General features: G+C 36.7%; 5 protein-coding genes across 7 annotated transcripts; 1 reads left to right on the plus strand and 4 right to left on the minus strand.

Annotated features, from left to right (window-relative positions):
* Positions 1-355: 355 nt before the first annotated feature.
* LOC143907057 (inactive CLIP domain-containing serine protease A3-like) lies at positions 356-3,750 on the minus strand. 3 transcript variants are annotated; one of them, XM_077423566.1, is made up of 8 exons: positions 2,935-3,750; positions 2,692-2,848; positions 2,438-2,537; positions 2,042-2,127; positions 1,580-1,812; positions 1,176-1,406; positions 752-950; positions 356-620 (listed from the first exon to the last, which is right to left on the minus strand). In XM_077423566.1, the coding sequence occupies exons 2-8, from the start codon at positions 2,728-2,730 to the stop codon at positions 462-464; spliced, it is 1,047 nt and encodes a 348-aa protein (XP_077279692.1). In that variant the 5' UTR covers positions 2,731-2,848; positions 2,935-3,750; the 3' UTR covers positions 356-461. The 3 variants fall into 3 exon arrangements, with proteins under 3 accessions (XP_077279692.1, XP_077279691.1, XP_077279693.1); XM_077423565.1 differs by having other exon boundaries at positions 2,692-3,750; XM_077423567.1 differs by having other exon boundaries at positions 2,664-3,750.
* A 150-nt stretch (positions 3,751-3,900) lies between these two features.
* Pex16 (peroxisomal biogenesis factor 16) lies at positions 3,901-5,708 on the minus strand. Its single transcript, XM_077423568.1, has 5 exons — positions 5,438-5,708; positions 5,109-5,355; positions 4,749-5,025; positions 4,334-4,437; positions 3,901-4,247 (listed from the first exon to the last, which is right to left on the minus strand). The coding sequence occupies exons 1-5, from the start codon at positions 5,559-5,561 to the stop codon at positions 3,992-3,994; spliced, it is 1,008 nt and encodes a 335-aa protein (XP_077279694.1). The 5' UTR covers positions 5,562-5,708; the 3' UTR covers positions 3,901-3,991.
* A 643-nt stretch (positions 5,709-6,351) lies between these two features.
* LOC143907063 (lysoplasmalogenase TMEM86A) lies at positions 6,352-11,214 on the plus strand. Its single transcript, XM_077423577.1, has 6 exons — positions 6,352-6,741; positions 9,015-9,178; positions 9,272-9,465; positions 9,575-9,690; positions 9,855-9,965; positions 10,051-11,214. Exons 1-6 carry the CDS (start codon positions 6,721-6,723, stop codon positions 10,153-10,155), a joined length of 711 nt encoding a protein of 236 aa, XP_077279703.1. The 5' UTR covers positions 6,352-6,720; the 3' UTR covers positions 10,156-11,214.
* A 331-nt stretch (positions 11,215-11,545) lies between these two features.
* LOC143907062 (3-oxoacyl-[acyl-carrier-protein] reductase FabG) lies at positions 11,546-13,211 on the minus strand. Its single transcript, XM_077423576.1, has 4 exons — positions 13,072-13,211; positions 12,337-12,653; positions 12,024-12,225; positions 11,546-11,931 (listed from the first exon to the last, which is right to left on the minus strand). Exons 2-4 carry the CDS (start codon positions 12,651-12,653, stop codon positions 11,689-11,691), a joined length of 762 nt encoding a protein of 253 aa, XP_077279702.1. The 5' UTR covers positions 13,072-13,211; the 3' UTR covers positions 11,546-11,688.
* A 534-nt stretch (positions 13,212-13,745) lies between these two features.
* Positions 13,746-17,295, minus strand: LOC143907071 (tetratricopeptide repeat protein 27-like). Its single transcript, XM_077423584.1, has 8 exons — positions 17,080-17,295; positions 16,091-16,943; positions 15,951-16,017; positions 15,548-15,880; positions 15,302-15,475; positions 15,078-15,230; positions 14,831-14,992; positions 13,746-14,608 (listed from the first exon to the last, which is right to left on the minus strand). The coding sequence occupies exons 1-8, from the start codon at positions 17,150-17,152 to the stop codon at positions 14,045-14,047; spliced, it is 2,379 nt and encodes a 792-aa protein (XP_077279710.1). The 5' UTR covers positions 17,153-17,295; the 3' UTR covers positions 13,746-14,044.
* Between the last annotated feature and the right edge of the window lie 943 nt (positions 17,296-18,238).

Below are 18,238 nucleotides of genomic sequence, written 5' to 3' on the forward strand. Positions count from 1 at the left end.
ATAAAGTAAAAAAGATGGTCTTTTTATATATATATAAAAATGTCAATGTGTTGCAAAAATGTTTATCCGTTAAAAAATATGGACTGATAAGTTTTCCTTATGAATTTGCAATGATTAGGCGAGCCTATTCATTTTTGAAGTGAGTTTATTAATATAAAATGACGGCAAAAAAAACGAATTTCTTCAAAAACTTTGCTTTTTACATTTTTCTGAAGGAAATAAAAAATTTTCTGACGATATTCAGGTCCAATTTGTAGAGTTCTATTACAAAATGATATATTAACATGTATATGTATATGTGTGTGTGTGTGTGTGTGTATGGGTTAATTCTTTCAAAATATGTTTTACATTGATATATTTTAATCATTTTAATAATTTATTGCAAATATTTTACAAAATTTAGCTTGATGTGAACATTATTTTCTTGCTTAATTAATTCTTACGCTGTATATTTTCAAGAGCTATGTCATTTGTTGCGTGATCCAGGGAAGGAAATTGTACACATTAGTGTATACACCAGGTACTCCCGGACTTGCGCAACCTATACCCCATGTCACCAGCCCAACAACTTGATAGGGCCCGTTATTTGTTGAACACACCATCGGTGAGCCTCCGTCGCCCTTTAAAGAAAATTCATAATGCTATTGTTAGAATTAATTAATGAACACATGTTAAATTATTAACTTTTCGACCCGGATCGTTATATAATTTATACTCTTAGCAAGAGACGATATATATTATATTCTCTTACAGTGCATGCGTCTTTGCCAACTTCCCCTCCCGCGCACATGAAACTGCTGTCCAAAACAAACATGCTACCGAGTCTTGTCGTCCGAAGGGCTGTTTGGCAATCTGCTTGACTCACCACAAGTACGTCTACCTCTTTCAGGATATTTGGATACATACCGCTACTTCCAAAGGCATTTTTTCCCCAGCCCGACACCCAACATCTTCAAGATATTAATATTATATTTATATATAATTACACACAAGACGTTATCTATTACAATATTAAAATTTTGAGACATTTCGACGCTTAACAAAACAATGATATAAAAATTAATATGACTGCAGTACAAAATAGAAAGTACACAGATCATTATACATTTCGTTGAGATAGATCGAAGAGAATTATATAAGTGACTTTGAATATCAAATATATTAATTATACATGCCTCGTTCCTACGGCAGCCGGTGCAGATGGTGGACACGCCGTGTTGATGTTAGGACTAGTTGCGATGGGAGCAGCCGAGCTTAGTTCAAGCACCGCTATATCATTCTGGAGGTTTTGCGAATTATATTGAGGGTGCAGGGTGACTTTTGAAACGGAGATCTCTACGTACGGATTAGGCTCATTGTTAACTGGAGTGTTCCATTCACCTAATCTCACTTTGATCCCACCATTTCTGTAACGCATTTTTAATAAGAGAGAGAAAATATGTATTATACAAAAAGAATGGGATATTAAAATCTAAATGTCATTGTCATATTAAAGACAGTTTCAGAAATTAATCCCTTCGAAGATCCTATAAGAAGATAAAAGTCATATTCTTCTAAAACTTGCGCATGTGATGCTTACACGTAACTTGCGACTTTATGAGCGACGGTAAGGACGTGCGTTGTACCGATAAGCACTCCTCCCCCGACATAAACGTTGCCGGTGGTCAAAATAGCCACCATCCAGGGATATGCGCCATAAGCAGCTTGTCCCACTGGATGCGCGGTGGGTGTGATTTTTCGAATACCGCAAGAAGGATTACCTGGAACGCCGGATGGACAACAGTACACGTATCCAGCAGGGCAAATCATTCCCTGAAAGGGTAAAACTGTTGTTAATATAATAATATATTAGTATATAATACAATAATCATCAAATAATATATTTAAAGAAACGTACTTCTTTTTGTATGAAATTAATTTACACGTAGAGAATCGATAATTCCAATTTCTCTACAGATATAGTAATTAATTGTTTCAAAATGAAGCGTTATATCGAAATAATTTCTTGTCGTACTCGTCTTGCGAACTAAAATGTAATTACCGCATTCACTATTCTGATGTCCATGCCGCCAGTGCCTGTGGGACAGGTAGCTCCCTGATAGCATTGACATTGATTCACGATAGCAGCTGATAAAAGACAATGAAATACGTCAGAAAATGTTAATACAAAATAGTTTATAAATTAAATGTGTTAAAATAGGAAATTTGTTGATACTACATAACACGCTTAAATAATGAGTAATCATATGAGAGTTAATCTTCTAAGTAGTCATTAATATTTCTCACTTATATATATCCCCGCAGTTAATAATTTTTTTATCCATCTATATTATTTTTTCTTATTACTTATTGTATTTCATATCTTGTATCAGTATTTCACATTTTTCAAGTCTTACAACAATAATACATATGTACTCATTGTCAGTGTAATACATACTTGTTGCCGTTCCTGTGGTACCAAAAATAATCTGCGCAGAGACAAACGTTTGCTGCAACAGCTGGCACAACGACAGCAAAATCAGGAAGACGTTATTCATCTTGAAGAGCCCAGAATTTCCAGATCAGAGAGAGAGAGAGAGAGAGAGAGAGAGAGAAAGAGTTGATTTGCACGCCTTTCCGAATGAAACTGACCCGCAGCAAATAAAACACGAAGTGCGACTTACCGGGATTTATATATAGATATGTACATACATAAAATGCATCAGCGCGTTGCGGAGCGGTAATACCCATTTCCGTTATTAGTTCGCGCTACCGGACGAGATATAATGCATGACCTTTCACGGCGCGCTAGAAACGACAGTTCTTGACAATGACACTCTCGGTGGGCTCACCGAACTGCGTAAAATATCTGTCACAAACATGGAAAAAAATAGAATAAATTGCTTCCGATTATAATTACGATTATGTGTGTAATAATCCGTAGCACGCTCGCACCGGTAATAGGCGCCCGGTGGTATTCCCGGCGGATCAAAATATAGCCGCGCATCCATTTAAACGCGGAGAGAAAGAGCAAGGCCATCCCCGTCTCATTGATAAATAAGCAACGAAGGTCAATAATAATCAGGAATCACTGGTGCGAGCAGATCGCGCAGATCGTGAATCACGCGTCACTGATTTCACTCAACATCATCGTCATCACAAGTGTATTAAAATATACATTGTTGTAGAAAGCATTGTTTTACAAATGGCGATAAATCATCTCGCTCACGTATCGCGACACTCGTGACAAAAGTCTGCAACATAGAATCGTGTTTACAAAAAAAAAAGCGATATCTTCTATACTCCGTATTACAATTAGCGGAGCTTCAAATTTATCAAGGAAACTGAAAGTTGCCTTTAAAGAATTTTGTCAGTTCGATGAAAACAAAATTACATACGTCCCAGACAGCACGCATGTCCAAAATCGGGACACGAGTAGTCTAAAAGATATCTTTTAAACATCTTTTAAACGTCTTACAAAATGATGGCTAAAAGACATATAAAAGTAGACGTCTTAAAGGCGTCTTATGTCCCGTACGTCAAAGTTACGTCATTTATGAATCGTGAATAAAATTGTTCGCGTTGCGTGAAGAAGCTGTAACAGGAATCAGGAAAATCCGTCGAAATATATATTCAGGAATATCTGTCGAAATGTATCCGTCCTCCTTTACGCTTCACGCTTACGCGCTAATGAGATAATCGGGACGCTGATAAAGTTAATCAGAGCGACGCGATGAGATTACTGAAGGAGATAATAACTTTTCTGTGCCCTTCGTTTAATTTATTTCTATAAATTAATGAACACACAATAAAATATACCAATTATATAAACACCATTGCTTAAAATTCATCCCGAAACAGTACAACAGCGAAAGGTATATAAAAATAACATAACTCCATAATATTCCAATTATTTATAGATTATGGATTATGGAATGCTTAGATTATGCGGCTTTCGTATTCGTACAGTTCAGCTCACGCTTCCTTTGTACCGAGCTTTGCGTTAGTAAAGTTAGCGCGACCACATATAAAAATACGTACTCTGCACGTACGGCAAATTTTTTTCAACGGCACTGGCCAAGTACTTGGCGAGAGGCACAGAGGTAGATATCGCGTCGAGCAGCGAGTTTATCTTATTACGGCTGTACTTGTCGTAAAACGGCGATCTCAAGATATACAGCAGCAAGCTCAATCTTCGACGCACGAGTTCTTCTTCCTCCTCTTTGCTGAACGATGCTTTTCGGGCGTAACGCGTGAAGACGTTCAAACTGCGCAAACGACAACGTTCCAATTATATGTATAGAAAATATGACGTTATAATTTATCAATTATAGTACGAGTTTATGCTGTCTACCTGGCTACATCGATAACGAGCGACAATATCCACGGTGGCCACTGTTCCCGATTGGTGAGGTACGTACACCCAAGATGAAGCAGTGGCTTTGTCACGTAAAGACTCTAGAAGTTGTATATTTTGTTACGTCTCTTTTCACATTAGCGCGTAATCATATTTTAAATTACACCGTACAGAATAAGAGAATAAAATGAAACAAGACTAAATACAGATAACAAATTACAAAAAAATTTAGCTACGACTATCGTTTATATCTATCCTAAAATTTAATAATCTAGATGTATCCATTTTGACGAGATTCATAATAATAACAATACTTTGATTTTAATAAATTCCAGTGTAAATTAAGACATTTTGATTTTTCTTTACACTCATCATCGATCACATGGAATCGTAGCGTTATACCCCAACTGACCTCAGCTAGTTTAAGATTCCTCTCGGATTCCTGGTTTTTGGCCAGATTCTCATTCTCGTCTGCGACAGGAGGCAAAGCCTTCCACGTTCGCATCTCTATAGGAGCCGAATACTTGACGCTTCGAACAACGGTGCCCGATCTCTTCAGCATAAAGCCCTCCTTCGACCGCGCATCGTCGACAACTTTATTGAATTTCTCTCTGTCGAGCGGCGGCGTCGCCGGGCTCTTCGTCACGCGTTCCTTACACACGTGAATTAACAACAGTCGCAACACGGACCTGGAATGAACAAACGTTGGTCAACGACGGTGAAATCAGGCTCGATGCGTCACCGAAACGAAGGAGAGCGCCGGAGTGCTTACTTGAACAATTGTACGACTACGATTATCAACCACCTTCCCTTCGGGCCCCACAACTTCTTGGCGGTCACCTCGAGCAGCGTCTCGGTGTACTCCACCACGGTCAACCAAATCTTAATCTTCGAGTCGAACTGAGGTATCTTCAAGTGCTGGCGTCTACCGCTGTACATGAGCAGGTCGTTGCAGAGAACAATCAGATTCGGCATGGAATAAATCAGTTCCACGGCCAAGGTCGAATTACGGAAGTGTCCTGCGAGAAGAAGCATACATTTCAGTCGTGGCACAGTGGTAACGCGAATAAACGCGTTTGACAGCGCGATTGGTTCTCTAACCGAAGCTGAAGTAAGACAAACATCTGACGGTGGCCTCGATGTCCGTCAGTAACTGCGGATTCGATACGATCCAGTTCTTGTAAGACTTCAGTAGACCGTTTACGGATCTGACACAGCTCGCCATCTCGTCGTATTATTTCAGATTATTTTTTTTTTTACAGATAAATATCCCGCAAACGTTCGATTCTGCTTATCTCGTTATGAAAACGTAAATCATCGCGTTGAACATATATGTTGACGAGGCCGCCATGTTCGACACCGAGGGAGTCGAACTCCGGAGTTTCGATCTTTCACGCTCGATCCTTCTCGTGCGATCGACGCGAATCGACAAAGTCTCTCGATGGACAATCGATCTCTTCGAAAATCCATTCCGAAAAGTTCCGTGTGCCCATATGTATACTTGTAAAAACGTTTGTAAAACGTGTGTGAGCGTGCAAGCGTCCAAAGCGAACGCAGTTCACGTTTAGTGGCGGCTCGGTTTTACTTTTATCTTTTTTTACTACACACGAAATAATCATATATATAAACAACACCTAGCTTTTTATCGGCGACAAATAAGGGGCGCACAATAAACGGAACAGGGAACAGGGAATAGGGAACAGTTCAAAATCATATCATATGAAATTCATTAACATAAAATTTCTCAATTATTACACAGAATAGAGGAACGGAGGAATAACGCTGAGGAACAGCGATGAAATTTTATTCTATGTTCTGTATGCCGTGTACATAACGCATATATCATGTTAATATTAATAAATATTAAAATGTTCCCTGTTCCCTATTCTATTTACAGTGCGCAGCCGCTAAAACCGAGTCGGTTTTTGAACGCGCTGAAACATATCCCGATGGCGCTCACGGCGGCGTTGGTCGTCGCCGTCGTCGTCATCAGCATCAGTATCAGTGGTTGGCCGCACTGGCGTCCTGGCGATGCGATGTGATCGCACAGTCCACAGATCGCACTGATCGCGCGGGTGCTGGGCCGCCAGGGCCGCCGCGCGCGACGCGCCTGTGTGTGCGACGTGTGCGTGTGCGACGCGGTGCCGCGTCGGATCGGAGCGGAGAGTCGGAGAGAGCGCGAGCGGTCGCATAAATAAACGGTCGACCGCCTGCGCGAACGCTCAGCATTCGCGAGGTCCCCGTCACGGCACGTCAGGGTCGCGGTCGCGCGCGGTCGGTCGGAGAAACATCGGAGTTCGGAGTGACACGGATCGGCGGCTGCTGCGGCGTTGCTCCCTCTCGCAACCCTCTCTCGCGCCCCCGTCGGTGTCCTTCGACCGAGGATGTCGTCGCCAACGCAAGTGGTAAGAGGACGAGGCTGCGATATAGGCAGTTTTACGCCGATAAAGGCGACTCGGTATCTCACCCTCCGTGCACTCCTCAGTTTTAGCTTATTTTATATTTTGTTTTATTTATTATTATTATTATTTTTTTTTTTTTATTAAATCGAACGTCTCGATCGGCCGCTTAATTCGCGCCGCACACCGTTTCGCTGCTCGATTTAAATCGTGAGAAGTTGATGCTGCATGCTGCTTTGTTTTGTTTCCCCCCTTTCGTATGAATCACGTTATTCGCTCTCTGCCCCTTTGTTCGAGAGATATAAGGCGTTCGCGTAAAAATAGAACCTATCGAATTAATCGAGATCGCGGTGGCTCGCGCGCGCGGTGGTTGAAACTGAGGGATGATAAATCGATTTCTTTTGTTTCGAGCGCATCTCCGGATGGAGAGATCCTTAATTCGATCTTAAAAAAATACTCGACTTATATATTTATATTATCAGGACGATTTTTATATCATCGGACAATTTGTATTTTACGGAAAGAATTTTTCTCTTCGGCGGATATACTCGCGATTCGCGTCGTCCGCGCGCGGGTATTATGCGGTTCAATTGTGTTAATTAAAAAAAATTACATTCTTCCTGGGAGATAAGAAAGAGGAAACAAGACGCCGTGCCTTCGCGTCTGCGCAAAGTATTTTATGAGGATATGCATAATTACTTATAATTTGCATACATTTCGCATTTGCATTTCAATTGCAAAAGGTAAATGCGAAATGTATGCATAATAATTACATATCGATACATATTGATACTAAAATGTTATACATATAATATTAAAGGTATATGTTAAAAATAAATATATTTATTTTTAATACAAATTATTTATTTTATACTTATATGAATATTTGTTAAATACTATATATATATGCAATATTATTTAATATAATGCATTGAAAATTGATATATTTATATTTATATCTCTTTATGATTTTATATGCGTTATCTTGTTAAATTCTTCCACCGAATTCTCTCGCTTCCAATATTTCAAATAACCGGATAACTAAATTGTGTTTAATCATTAAAAGTTGCAACATTGATGAATCGCGAAAAGTGAAAACGGAAATTACAAAGTGAAAACGGCAAAGAGCTAGAATTTCCCTGTTACGCGTATCCTGTTTGAGATGTTCCTTAAAGATCAACCTATAATGCGGTTATTGCAATAGAGTGTCGTTAGAGAAACTACCGTATTGGCATAAAGTGACTACTCTATCAGAGGCCATTGTGCATCCTGACGGTACCGGTATTAGATAATGTACTGTCATGTAACTAGCTGGATTAGGCTTCGGTAACTGTGGATAAATCTCAGTCAGACATGCACTATCATTACTCAGATTTCACGGATGATGAGCAGCTTGCTGGGAATCATTTTGCTGAACGTTTGAATATATTTTGATAATAATATATATACATATTTAATCATTTCTTTTTTTTTCCTCAAAGAAATTAGGAAATGTATAAAAACGACAAGAAATATATAAATTTGAGGAATTTCATGTCGTATCGTGCCGTTAATAAATGCGATCACAAATTAAAAATTAATTTATATAATTACACTTTGCTTAAACAAAATTTGCAAGAATAGAATTAAGGAGGTTGGTTGCTCAAATCAGTATGGTATGAATGAGTTGAAATTTATGGGGGATATTCGTCCATGGGAACTGTCGTCCATGCCAAAGTTGAAGACCATTAATTGGCCGCATAGTTGTCGAGTAATTAATTATTGAAGTTACACTCTTATCTCTCTCTCTCTGCCGGGGAGAGCACATAAATTCTTTTATTTCATCCGCCTCACGAAACATGTTTACTCGATCTTGTGATTAGAGCGTTCAATCATTCCATTGCGAAATATCAAAGATAATTAAAGAACTTTTGTAACGTAATCTGCAATGTTTTCTCAAATACATATATCATTTTTATCATCTATTATTATTAAACGGGGTTTTTCGATAAGATAACTTATACGAATATAAGTTATCTTAAAATATCCGTTTGCTACTAAAAGCAAGCATTAACTTTGTTAATTTAATGTTAAAATTGATGTATGAATAAAAATGCATTGTGGAAAATCTTTCCTATCGTGCAACTGTTCTATGATACTTGCGTAGATAAGTAGTTGGGAAAAAAAATAAGTGGTCTATTACAATTATCGCGCAGTGCCTTTTTTTTTACCGTCACATTTCTGCGCGTCAGTAACAAGTTTTTCAACGCGTAACAAGAGGATATATTTTCGTGTTTCAGATAAAAAGCGTTGGACCGAAGCTGGTGCCGTTCTTTAAAAGCGTGTCCGTGTATTTTGTATTGCTCGCTGAGCAACCATCCCTGCTGACGGCGTGTTTCAAATGCCTGCCGATAATAAGTCTCATTATTTTTGTTTTGTTACACGGGATCAGTTTGTCCAAAGAGTAAGTAAAGATGCTCATTACGGATAGCTTTATTTCGCGGTTACCTTTCTTGCGCTTCAACGTTGCTAACGTAAGCTACTCCTCTTCTTGCAGATATACCTACTCCAGACGCATATTAACGGGATTAGTGTTTAGTTGCATAGGTGACGCACTATTGGTGTGGCCTAATTGCTTCACCGCCGGGATGTGCATGTTTGCCGTTGCGCAAATTATGTATATATTTGCATTTGGATTCAAACCTCTCAATTTAACGCTCGGGGCGATACTATACGTGGCTTGTGCAATTGGTAAGATTCGTAAACACGGATAATCGGATCGTAAATTTTTTCTGGTCAGACGTTGATTTTTATCGATCGCTATCCGTGATTAATTGACAGTGATGATTAACGTTTCCAGTTATATATGCATTGATGCCTGGATTGAACGGGGTTTTAGCAATAGGAGTGCCAATTTATACAGTATTACTTGTCGCTATGGCATGGAGGGCCATATCGAGAGTACGATTCTTTGAGGTAAGTTTATGTAATGATACAAAGAGAAAACTATGGAAATAGCATTTGACTTTATATCTGCTATTCGTCTGCGTTTCATCCCTTTAAAATATGTGACATTTATTTCTCTGACAATAAATTGTTATTCATTTGAACGGAGAATCAATCATAATTTTATCTGTCAGGAGTTATGGACATGGACTAAATTGTGCAGTTGTATTGGAAGCATTTGCTTCGTCATATCTGATACTTTGCTCGGATTTCATTATTTCCACAGTCCGTTACCTTATTCTCAGGTACGTACGTTATTCCTGAAAAATAGCCTTGATGACTACGATCACTTTACAAGGGGTATAATAATAATCGATTTTTACTTTGTAGGTATCCATTATGTTGACATACTATGCAGCACAATTAGGCATAGCACTGAGCGTGGTAGATTCGAAAAACAACAGTAATAACAGAGTACCTGCTAGTAAAGGCTGAAATATTTATTCTTAATCGTTATTCGAACACTTATCTGCAGATGCAAAAGCGGATAATAAAAGAGATCTTTTTACACGTCTGCTTTAAACTGTGTGCATAATTCCAGTAGGACAAATCGTTGTGATAATCGTCTCTGACATGTTGAATATTTCAAAGCCATATATTATTGAATGAGATTCGAGGAGAGTCGGTGACAGGATGTTGTACCTTCGACTGTAGAAATAGACTTATATTTCTTTTTGTATCATTAATGCAATGCAAAGAAGTGTCCTATAGAGATTTCGTACTAGCCACGTTTGTGGCTTCCTATTTTTTGTATATGTATGAGAAAATATACTATTAAGGATAGATATATAATGAAAGAAAATGTTAGTTACTCTTATAGAGAAATAATTTCTTAGCGGAACGTTTGTTGTTTTTATTAAAGAAAGACAATTACGTTGTAGTGTTGAAATAGAATCTTTAGATCGAGATTTTTCCTACGTAAAAAGAAGATATACATATTGTTAGCATTAAGCGTTTCTTAAAAAAAATCACATTTAACAAATTACATATAATTGATTATTTTTAATATACATTTCAGCCAAAATGCAATAGTTTACCTGCGATTCATCATATCGCATATGATGAATATATTGCATATTACTCTTGTAAGAAAAGTTATCGTTGTATATATACGTTATATGTATATCATGTATGATCTATACTTGTTGTCAGTGTTATCATCCTTCAATGTAAATTATCATCCTACGGATGACGAGTTGCAATATAGCTGTAAATTGTACCATAGAAATATTTCCTACTTCAATCTATAATATATTGCGTTGCTGTACATATCATGTTACGCGCGATACGTTATATGTCTCTACTGTTATAACGTGAATCGTTATTAACACTGCCATTTTCTTTGGCAAGATAAAAACTAAATGATTAGTTCACATGTTCAACTGGATGTCTAGTTAAGTTAAATTTGTCAATATTTTCATAGTGAAAATATATTTATAAACATATGATGTATAATTAGGAATTTTTATCAATTAAATTTTCAAGTAGACCATTTCTCGGCTTAATTAAATAAATGTCCTACTCATTTACCTTATGTCATACACATATGTTAGTCTATTTACTCTTTCGAGAATTAAATTTCCCTACTTTAATATAAAATTCTCTCATCTTTTTCTACAAAATGCGCATTATAAAATTGGAGATATTAAAGTTAACTTGGTGCATTTTTTTTACAACGACAAACTAATACTTGTACTCTAGCTGTGCTATATTTTTATTTTATTTTCTCTTCTTATATACTAGAAACAAACATATATAAGTATGTTTTAATAAAAATAACGTAGCGAATATAACAATTACGATATATACTTATATAAATCTGGAATATTTTTTCACAAAGTGTATTTTCTTACAACTGTTTTGACAGAGTAGAGTACAAAGCTTTTTAAAGCACATATGATATATATGATGTATAATCTATATGTATAAAAAATATACCATATCATTTATAAGAACCAGCAAAGATTTTTAACGAGGACACATGGCGTGTCTGCCACCGTCCACAGGTAATGTCGCCCCTGTTATGAAACTAGCGTCGTCGCTCGCTAAAAACGCAATGGTCTTTGCGACTTCCGAAACATCGCCGGTTCTTCCGAGAGCATGCGTCTCTTTACTGTGGTCGAAAAAGCTCTTGAGCTGCTCCTCGCTCATTCCACTACTCCTATGGAGATTTGTTGTTACAACACCAGGATTCACAGCATTCACACGTATCTAGTGCAATTTAACGAGATAACAATGTGAAGCGAAATAACGTTTAAAAATATTAAGCCTGAACAAAAAAAAAGATAGTTATTTAGACGCACCTGTTTAGATGCCAATTCCAAAGCAACGCAACGCGTAAGTTGATCTACGGCCGCCTTACTCATGCAGTATGCCAGAGCACCCGGGAAAGATCGTAGTCCCGTTACACTGGAAACGTTAACGATGTTGCCTTTCGTCTTGATTAAATGCGGCACTGCCAGCGCTGTCAATTGGTAGACCGAGCGAACGTTTACGTTGAAAACGCTGAAAACGTAAATTTACATGATAAGAATGTTTTCTCAAAATAGGCAATTTCTTTATCAGTACATATTCCCTCTATCGGCACATATCGTTATACATATTATATATACATACTTGTCGTACTGTTCCAAGCTTGTGGTCTCTATACTACCACTTTCCAGAACTCCAGCATTGTTAACTAAAACATCTAATTTGCCGTAGTGCTCGATCGTCGAGTCGATGATATTTTTCACGTCGTTCTCGTTCGTTAGCTCTCCCGTTACGATAAATGGCTTGGATTTGCCGCACTGCTCGGCTACCTTGTCTAAATTCTGCTTATTGCGTCCACTTATCGATAACGATGCACCAAGCTGAGCCAGGTGGATAGCAGTAGCGGCTCCAATTCCTGAACTGGCTCCTGTTATCAGGACAACTTTCCCCGCGAAGGACATCTGACAAAATAAACAATGTTCTTCAGCATGTATCATCCATCGTCACCTGGCTTAAGCCTTAAGCCAATGGATCTGTTTTCTATTGCCGAACTGGCTGTCCCAGTTCAGAGTTTAATTTTTTTACTTCACATTGGAAGGAAAAAGATAAGACTCTGAGCTGGTGCGGTTAGTTCAACAATAGAAAACAGATCCAATAATAAATGTTACAATTCCAAATCTAATGTTATTACAGCTAATGATATTACATTTGGGCCTTGCATTTGCAAGCTTAATTTAGCTTATATTCGGCAGAAATATATATTTCTTTTTGAAAATGGGTTAGGTTATTGGGAGAAAAACGAGAAGAGATCATGAATATCGTTTTGAGTTATGTAAAACGATGCCACATTTATGTTTTAACAAATATATGAATACTTACTGTGATAGTACGATAATATCCGCAAAATTTGTAAACTTGATAAGAATGCGATATCGCGATCGTGATAGCCGGTTTCAAGTCGTAGCCGTACTGAACCGTACTACCACTAGTCTACCAGCTACCAGTGCCGTAGCGCAGCGGTAAACAGACACGATAAATGACTTGGCATTCACGTGATACTCTTATATAGAATCTACCCCACTCTTACATATTCACACTTCGGAACGATATATGATGCCTAGCTTCCTACCCATTTTTACCAACGACAATTAATTTTAAAGACTTATTTTTTCTATAGTTTTAAGAATAATATGGTCGATGCTATCTGAGAAGGAAATACTTATGTGAGCCATAAATAAGACAAAGAAGATTTTATTTCTAGTTTTAAGAATTGGAAAAAGATAAAAAGAGCAAGTTGAACCGAAATGAGAAGAGAGATTAAAGTTAATCTACATTGTTAGAAAAATGGACATAAATATGTCGCCCAAAAGTCTTGTCACACTTTGAATGTTATTGAAAATTAGAATATACGCGATATATTCTCTCATTCTTTCGAGATATAAGATCTAATATATTGTCTTATAAGCATATGTTTTCTCGAAAGACAAACAATTTAAATCTATAGAAATTTATTTATTAAATTTTATGAAACCAATATATATATACAGCAGGTGTTTCTCAAACTTTTTAGACGACTTATTAAGGAACTGAATTTAAAATATACGTAGAAAATGTAAGGAAGTCTTTTTATATTAATTCGTTTCTAATGTATGTAGCATTATTATATCGACGATAACTAATTACAATAACTAATTGTACATACATAACGCGTATGAATAGGATTTAAAAATGCATCTGTTCTGTTCGTTGTAAAACTGTTTTAATGGAATCAGTCATATAATTGATTTCATAAAGTTTTGTACAGGGAGAATTCTTCAAATGCAAAAAATATCGATACAAGTAAGCAATATCCTTATTGCGTAGGTTTTATTTGTTCCAATTCGTTTATTATAGTCGCCAAGTACCTTTCAACTGTCATTAATTGGTTCATGATATCCGCATTATCCCACGCTTGTTCCTTGATCTTTTTCACGACTCCTTGCAGCGATAATTTAGCGCTTCCCAACATCTTCCTTTTCTTGACGATCGCGATGTCAGTGGCACAACGTAAATATGCTTGCGCCAGGTTACAACATAATTCCAGCACGTTTAGAGTCGTATCTTCGTTGCGACACCATTTTGGATTTGAAGTAATGAAACGATACGCTTGCTGGAGATACTGTGCCGCTCTCTCGTCGTCAACGTCCGTTTTTCTCAATGCAACAAGTTCAGCGTACATTCTCCAGATATCTGGATTATTAACTGCATTGGAAGTGATTCTTCCAAACAATTCCAAAGTGTTTTGAAGCAAACGAGCCGCTGGATTTCCGTCCGCGTCATTAACATTATTTATTATAGCATTTGTTAATATTTGAAGAACTTGGATATCCGAGTGGTTATTTTTCAAGTCCAAGATACGATGATAACTCCGAATAACCTGTGAATAAATCCAAATTGTTTCAAGATATTGATAAGATATTTAATGTAAAGATTTAGAGAGAGAGAGAGAGAGAGAGAGAGAGAGAGAGAGAGAGAGAGAGAGAGAGATGTATCTAATATAAATAATATAACTCATTGAATTAATTCAAAATGTGTTAGCACTCTTAAAATCAGTTTAACAAATAACTCCTGTAAAAAATTGTCATATGTGGATACTTACTTCTGAAAAATGTCCCAGATCGATGCTCACGACCATCAAATTGTCCCACACTTCCCAACAATCGTAATTACATTTTATGGCATCCTGCAGAGACTTCCAAGCTCTTGGTTTATCTCCCAATTTTATGTACGCTTTTGCTAAATTGTTCCATGCTTCAAAAGTCTGAAATTTTTATATAAGAACAAGAATTTTATTTAATTCGTGTCAACTGTAAAAATAGCAATACCAGAAATATATGTATACGTACAGATTGTTCTAAAGCACAGTAACGTCTATATGCCATAGCGGCTAACTTCCAATCTTCTATCTGTAACGCTGCATAGCCCAGTCTAAACCATACACGCTCTTGAATATTATTCAATTCGACCGACAGTTTTAAATGTGGTACAGCCTCAACATACTGAAAAGTAGATATTACATTTAAGATTCGAATAAAGTTTTGCATTGGCGATCAGTGGCTTAAATACCAACATCTTTCTTTGCGAAATAATAGAATCCCCAATGTTTTTGTACTCTACTGCTTTTTTCTTCAGATAATCTCCATGCCGTTTCATAATGACTCACATCTCCAGTTGCATCTCCCAATAGACACCACAATTTCGCCGTTGGCTTTTTAGATATTTCTTGCTCAATAATCTCAGCTGCCTGAAAACGTTTGCAAGTTAATTATGTAATTTTTTCCATCATATATTACACTTAATATGAAATGTACATTACCTTGTGCTTCAACGTTAACATGTTGTAACAGGCAATTACTTCTTCCCATAATCCCAGTTTTGTAAAAACTTCCAGAGCTCCCTTCACCAAGCCAAGACTAAACATTACGTTAGCCCATTTCTCCTCTAACGTCCAAACGGGTCTCATACCGCTCGCGAAAAATATATCCATTCTTCTGGCTACAGGTGCTTTTGCGTCATTGTAATCATTCAGCAGAGACTCCGCTTGCATCATGGATCGCTCGACGGTTCTCTTATCGTCGGACTCCAGTGAGCAACGGTAGCACAAAGAAGTCATCTTTAACGACCAATTTTTTGTGCTATCCACAACTTTCTGTAAGAAATATTTTTTAATATTATTTGTCATTGACAAAACAAAACGCAATGATAACATTGTAGCTTACAGTCAGATAGGGTCTAATTTCCTCGTCGGTGAGTTTGTGCTTAGGTTGACACAGCTGCAACTGAACACTGTTAACTATTAAAATCTCTCTATACGTTACAATGCTATAATTTATATAAATATACGAGCTATTATACTTACTATTTTGCCAAAATTATCGCTTCTTCCATCATACCCAGTTTAATCTCTTCTTTGCGTTCCGAAAATTCAATGCGCTCCAATCTCAATTCGTCATTTAAGTTCAAAGATTTCGGTATATTTTCGCAATCTATCGAAGGAAAAGTATCTCTGTCCATCTCTGTTTTGAGGTACAACTGCGCCTTTTCTTCTCGCTGATACTTGGTACGCTTTCCCATTGCACCCTCCAAATTTAATCTTAAGCCCGCTATTCTCTGCGCACGTTCAAGATACTTCTCAGAGTTCTGTGTTCTTCTATAGTGCAAGTAAAATCTAGCAGCTTCTAGATCGAATAAGAGTTCGCAAAGGGAATCCTCTAATATATTTAGATTATTAATTTTCGTTATTAGATTCTCAGTTTCCTCAAACAGCACCCCTGAGTTTTCGTCTAACGCATGCTGATGTAAGAGAGTAGCTCTAAGCAGCCACCAAACGCAGCTTCTGCATCTAAGCTGCAGATCCACGTTGGAGAATATCTTGTTGGCCAGGTAAAGAAGCTCTGGTTTCCGTACATTTATATTACATCCGTCGTGCAGAGATAAGTGTTTCAGTGCCTCATCTCTTCTGGTTTTCAACCAATCGATATCATTGTCAATGGGAGGACCTGTCCAATTGCATTGGACAAAGTATAATAATGAAGCTATTCCTGTACACAGCAATGGCAAATGCGCGTGGGTGCTGGATAAACCATTATGTATAATTTCTTCTAAGCTATCGCCGTTCCTTACTGCCTCGATAAACGTAGAAAGTTCATTATTTATTGTATCTTCGTATTGGCCGTTTAATATGCTACGTACATTGTGTGGCAAATCTGAAACTAAAATTAGAAATAACTATTGAGAAAATTTAAGTTTAAATATATACAATCATTGAAAATTTTACGATTTTACTAAAACATATATATATATATATATATATATATATATATATATATATATATAATCAGTACATACCTTTATTTACGGAGAAATTAAGTAAAAGTTGAATTTCTATGCTGTCGTCTATTTGGCTTGTACATAGAGCCATAGTGTCATAATATAATTATAAACACGTGACAAAATACTGCATTTATTTTATGCTGGGCTGGAACTTGAATCTCGCACGTGAGTAGAAAACAGTGAAAACACCTGCGACCACACGCGACTGTTGAGTAGATTGACGTGAGGTTAGGTTTAGATTTTGGACTGAGCGGCGAGCTGGCAAGCATCGAGCATCGCAAATATCTGCATCTGTTTTGAGAACCACTGTTCTAAGTATTTCTTACAGAAAATAGGAATGTTGAAAATGAAGCCAAAAAAGATGAATTAAGAATTAACTGTTCATTATTTCTCGTCTTGTTCACTATTTCTTACTTACACGATTCAATGTTTACAAGGAACAAGTCAAAATGTAAAAAAAATTAATTTTCTATTCTTATAATATTTAAGAAAGAAGGTACAGTCTTATTTCTTATTACTAAAAATAATATACTCGAATTATATTTTCTTTACTCTTTTCTTATATAATTGATTAATGTTCTTTTTCTTGAACGTTCGCTCTTCTAATAACTCAGCCAGGCGGAATGTATCTAATTCTTTTTTTGGATCTATTTATACACATCCAAAAGTAATTTTATATAGCTCAAAACGTGCAGAAAACAACCTACTTTTTTTAAATTAAAAATTAATATTTTTATCAATTTTCAAATACATCGACTTTCGCTTTAAAAGATATAATATATTACAGCACAATTTTTATTTTTACACGATATTTTCTTTATAAACTTTTTAATAATATATTTTTCTATTCAGTCTCGATCAGTATGTATCAATTTATTCACACTTAACATTTTTATTTATTAATAAATGCAATCAATATTTCGAGGTATTCTGGCCTATAATCAAAATATCCATCATCTAGAAATTGCAAATTTGCGCTAACGGCAAATATTAGAATGAGAAGCTAAATCAGTATGAATTATGATAAAATATATAACGTATCGTGCCGTTGACATTTACACATGTTGGAAAATGTAACACAATTGCAAATTATAAAATAAAAACTGCAGTGTAGAGACTAAATGTATAATTTAATATTGCACGACCGAAAACCATGCGTAATTTTCAGTTTAGT

The sequence above is a fragment of the Temnothorax americanus genome, unplaced genomic scaffold (genome assembly GCF_048541705.1).
Source record: "Temnothorax americanus isolate GAGA-0224 unplaced genomic scaffold, ASM4854170v1 Scaffold8, whole genome shotgun sequence".
Classification (NCBI taxonomy): Eukaryota; Metazoa; Arthropoda; class Insecta; order Hymenoptera; family Formicidae; genus Temnothorax; species Temnothorax americanus.

Bases quoted from the DNA above. Each gene is read 5' to 3' on its own strand.
- LOC143907057 (XM_077423566.1), bottom strand. From the start codon at position 2,730: ATGGGTATTACCGCTCCGCAACGCGCTGATGCATTTTAT. The intron at 2,128-2,437 runs GTATGTATTACA...GTCTTTTATCAG, and splicing joins TACCACAGGAACGGCAACAA to CTGCTATCGTGAATCAATGT. The intron at 621-751 runs GTAAGAGAATAT...TTTTCTTTAAAG, and splicing joins TTGGCAAAGACGCATGCACT to GGCGACGGAGGCTCACCGAT.
- Pex16 (XM_077423568.1), bottom strand. From the start codon at position 5,561: ATGGCGAGCTGTGTCAGATCCGTAAACGGTCTACTGAAGTCTTACAAG. The intron at 4,438-4,748 runs GTCAGTTGGGGT...TACAACTTCTAG, and splicing joins GGAATCTTAAACTAGCTGAG to AGTCTTTACGTGACAAAGCC. The intron at 4,248-4,333 runs GTAGACAGCATA...TCGTTTGCGCAG, and splicing joins CTCGTTATCGATGTAGCCAG to TTTGAACGTCTTCACGCGTT.
- LOC143907063 (XM_077423577.1), top strand. From the start codon at position 6,721: ATGTCGTCGCCAACGCAAGTG. The intron at 9,179-9,271 runs GTAAGTAAAGAT...CTCTTCTTGCAG, and splicing joins GGGATCAGTTTGTCCAAAGA to ATATACCTACTCCAGACGCA. The intron at 9,691-9,854 runs GTAAGTTTATGT...TTTATCTGTCAG, and splicing joins CGAGAGTACGATTCTTTGAG to GAGTTATGGACATGGACTAA.
- LOC143907062 (XM_077423576.1), bottom strand. From the start codon at position 12,653: ATGTCCTTCGCGGGGAAAGTTGTCCTGATAACAGGAGCCAGTTCAGGA. The intron at 12,226-12,336 runs GTATGTATATAT...TTACGTTTTCAG, and splicing joins AGCTTGGAACAGTACGACAA to CGTTTTCAACGTAAACGTTC. The intron at 11,932-12,023 runs GTGCGTCTAAAT...AAATTGCACTAG, and splicing joins TGGAATTGGCATCTAAACAG to ATACGTGTGAATGCTGTGAA.
- LOC143907071 (XM_077423584.1), bottom strand. From the start codon at position 17,152: ATGGCTCTATGTACAAGCCAAATAGACGACAGCATAGAAATTCAACTT. The intron at 16,018-16,090 runs GTAAGTATAATA...AATAGTTAACAG, and splicing joins GCGATAATTTTGGCAAAATA to TGTTCAGTTGCAGCTGTGTC. The intron at 14,993-15,077 runs GTACGTATACAT...TAAAAATTTCAG, and splicing joins ACTGTGCTTTAGAACAATCT to ACTTTTGAAGCATGGAACAA.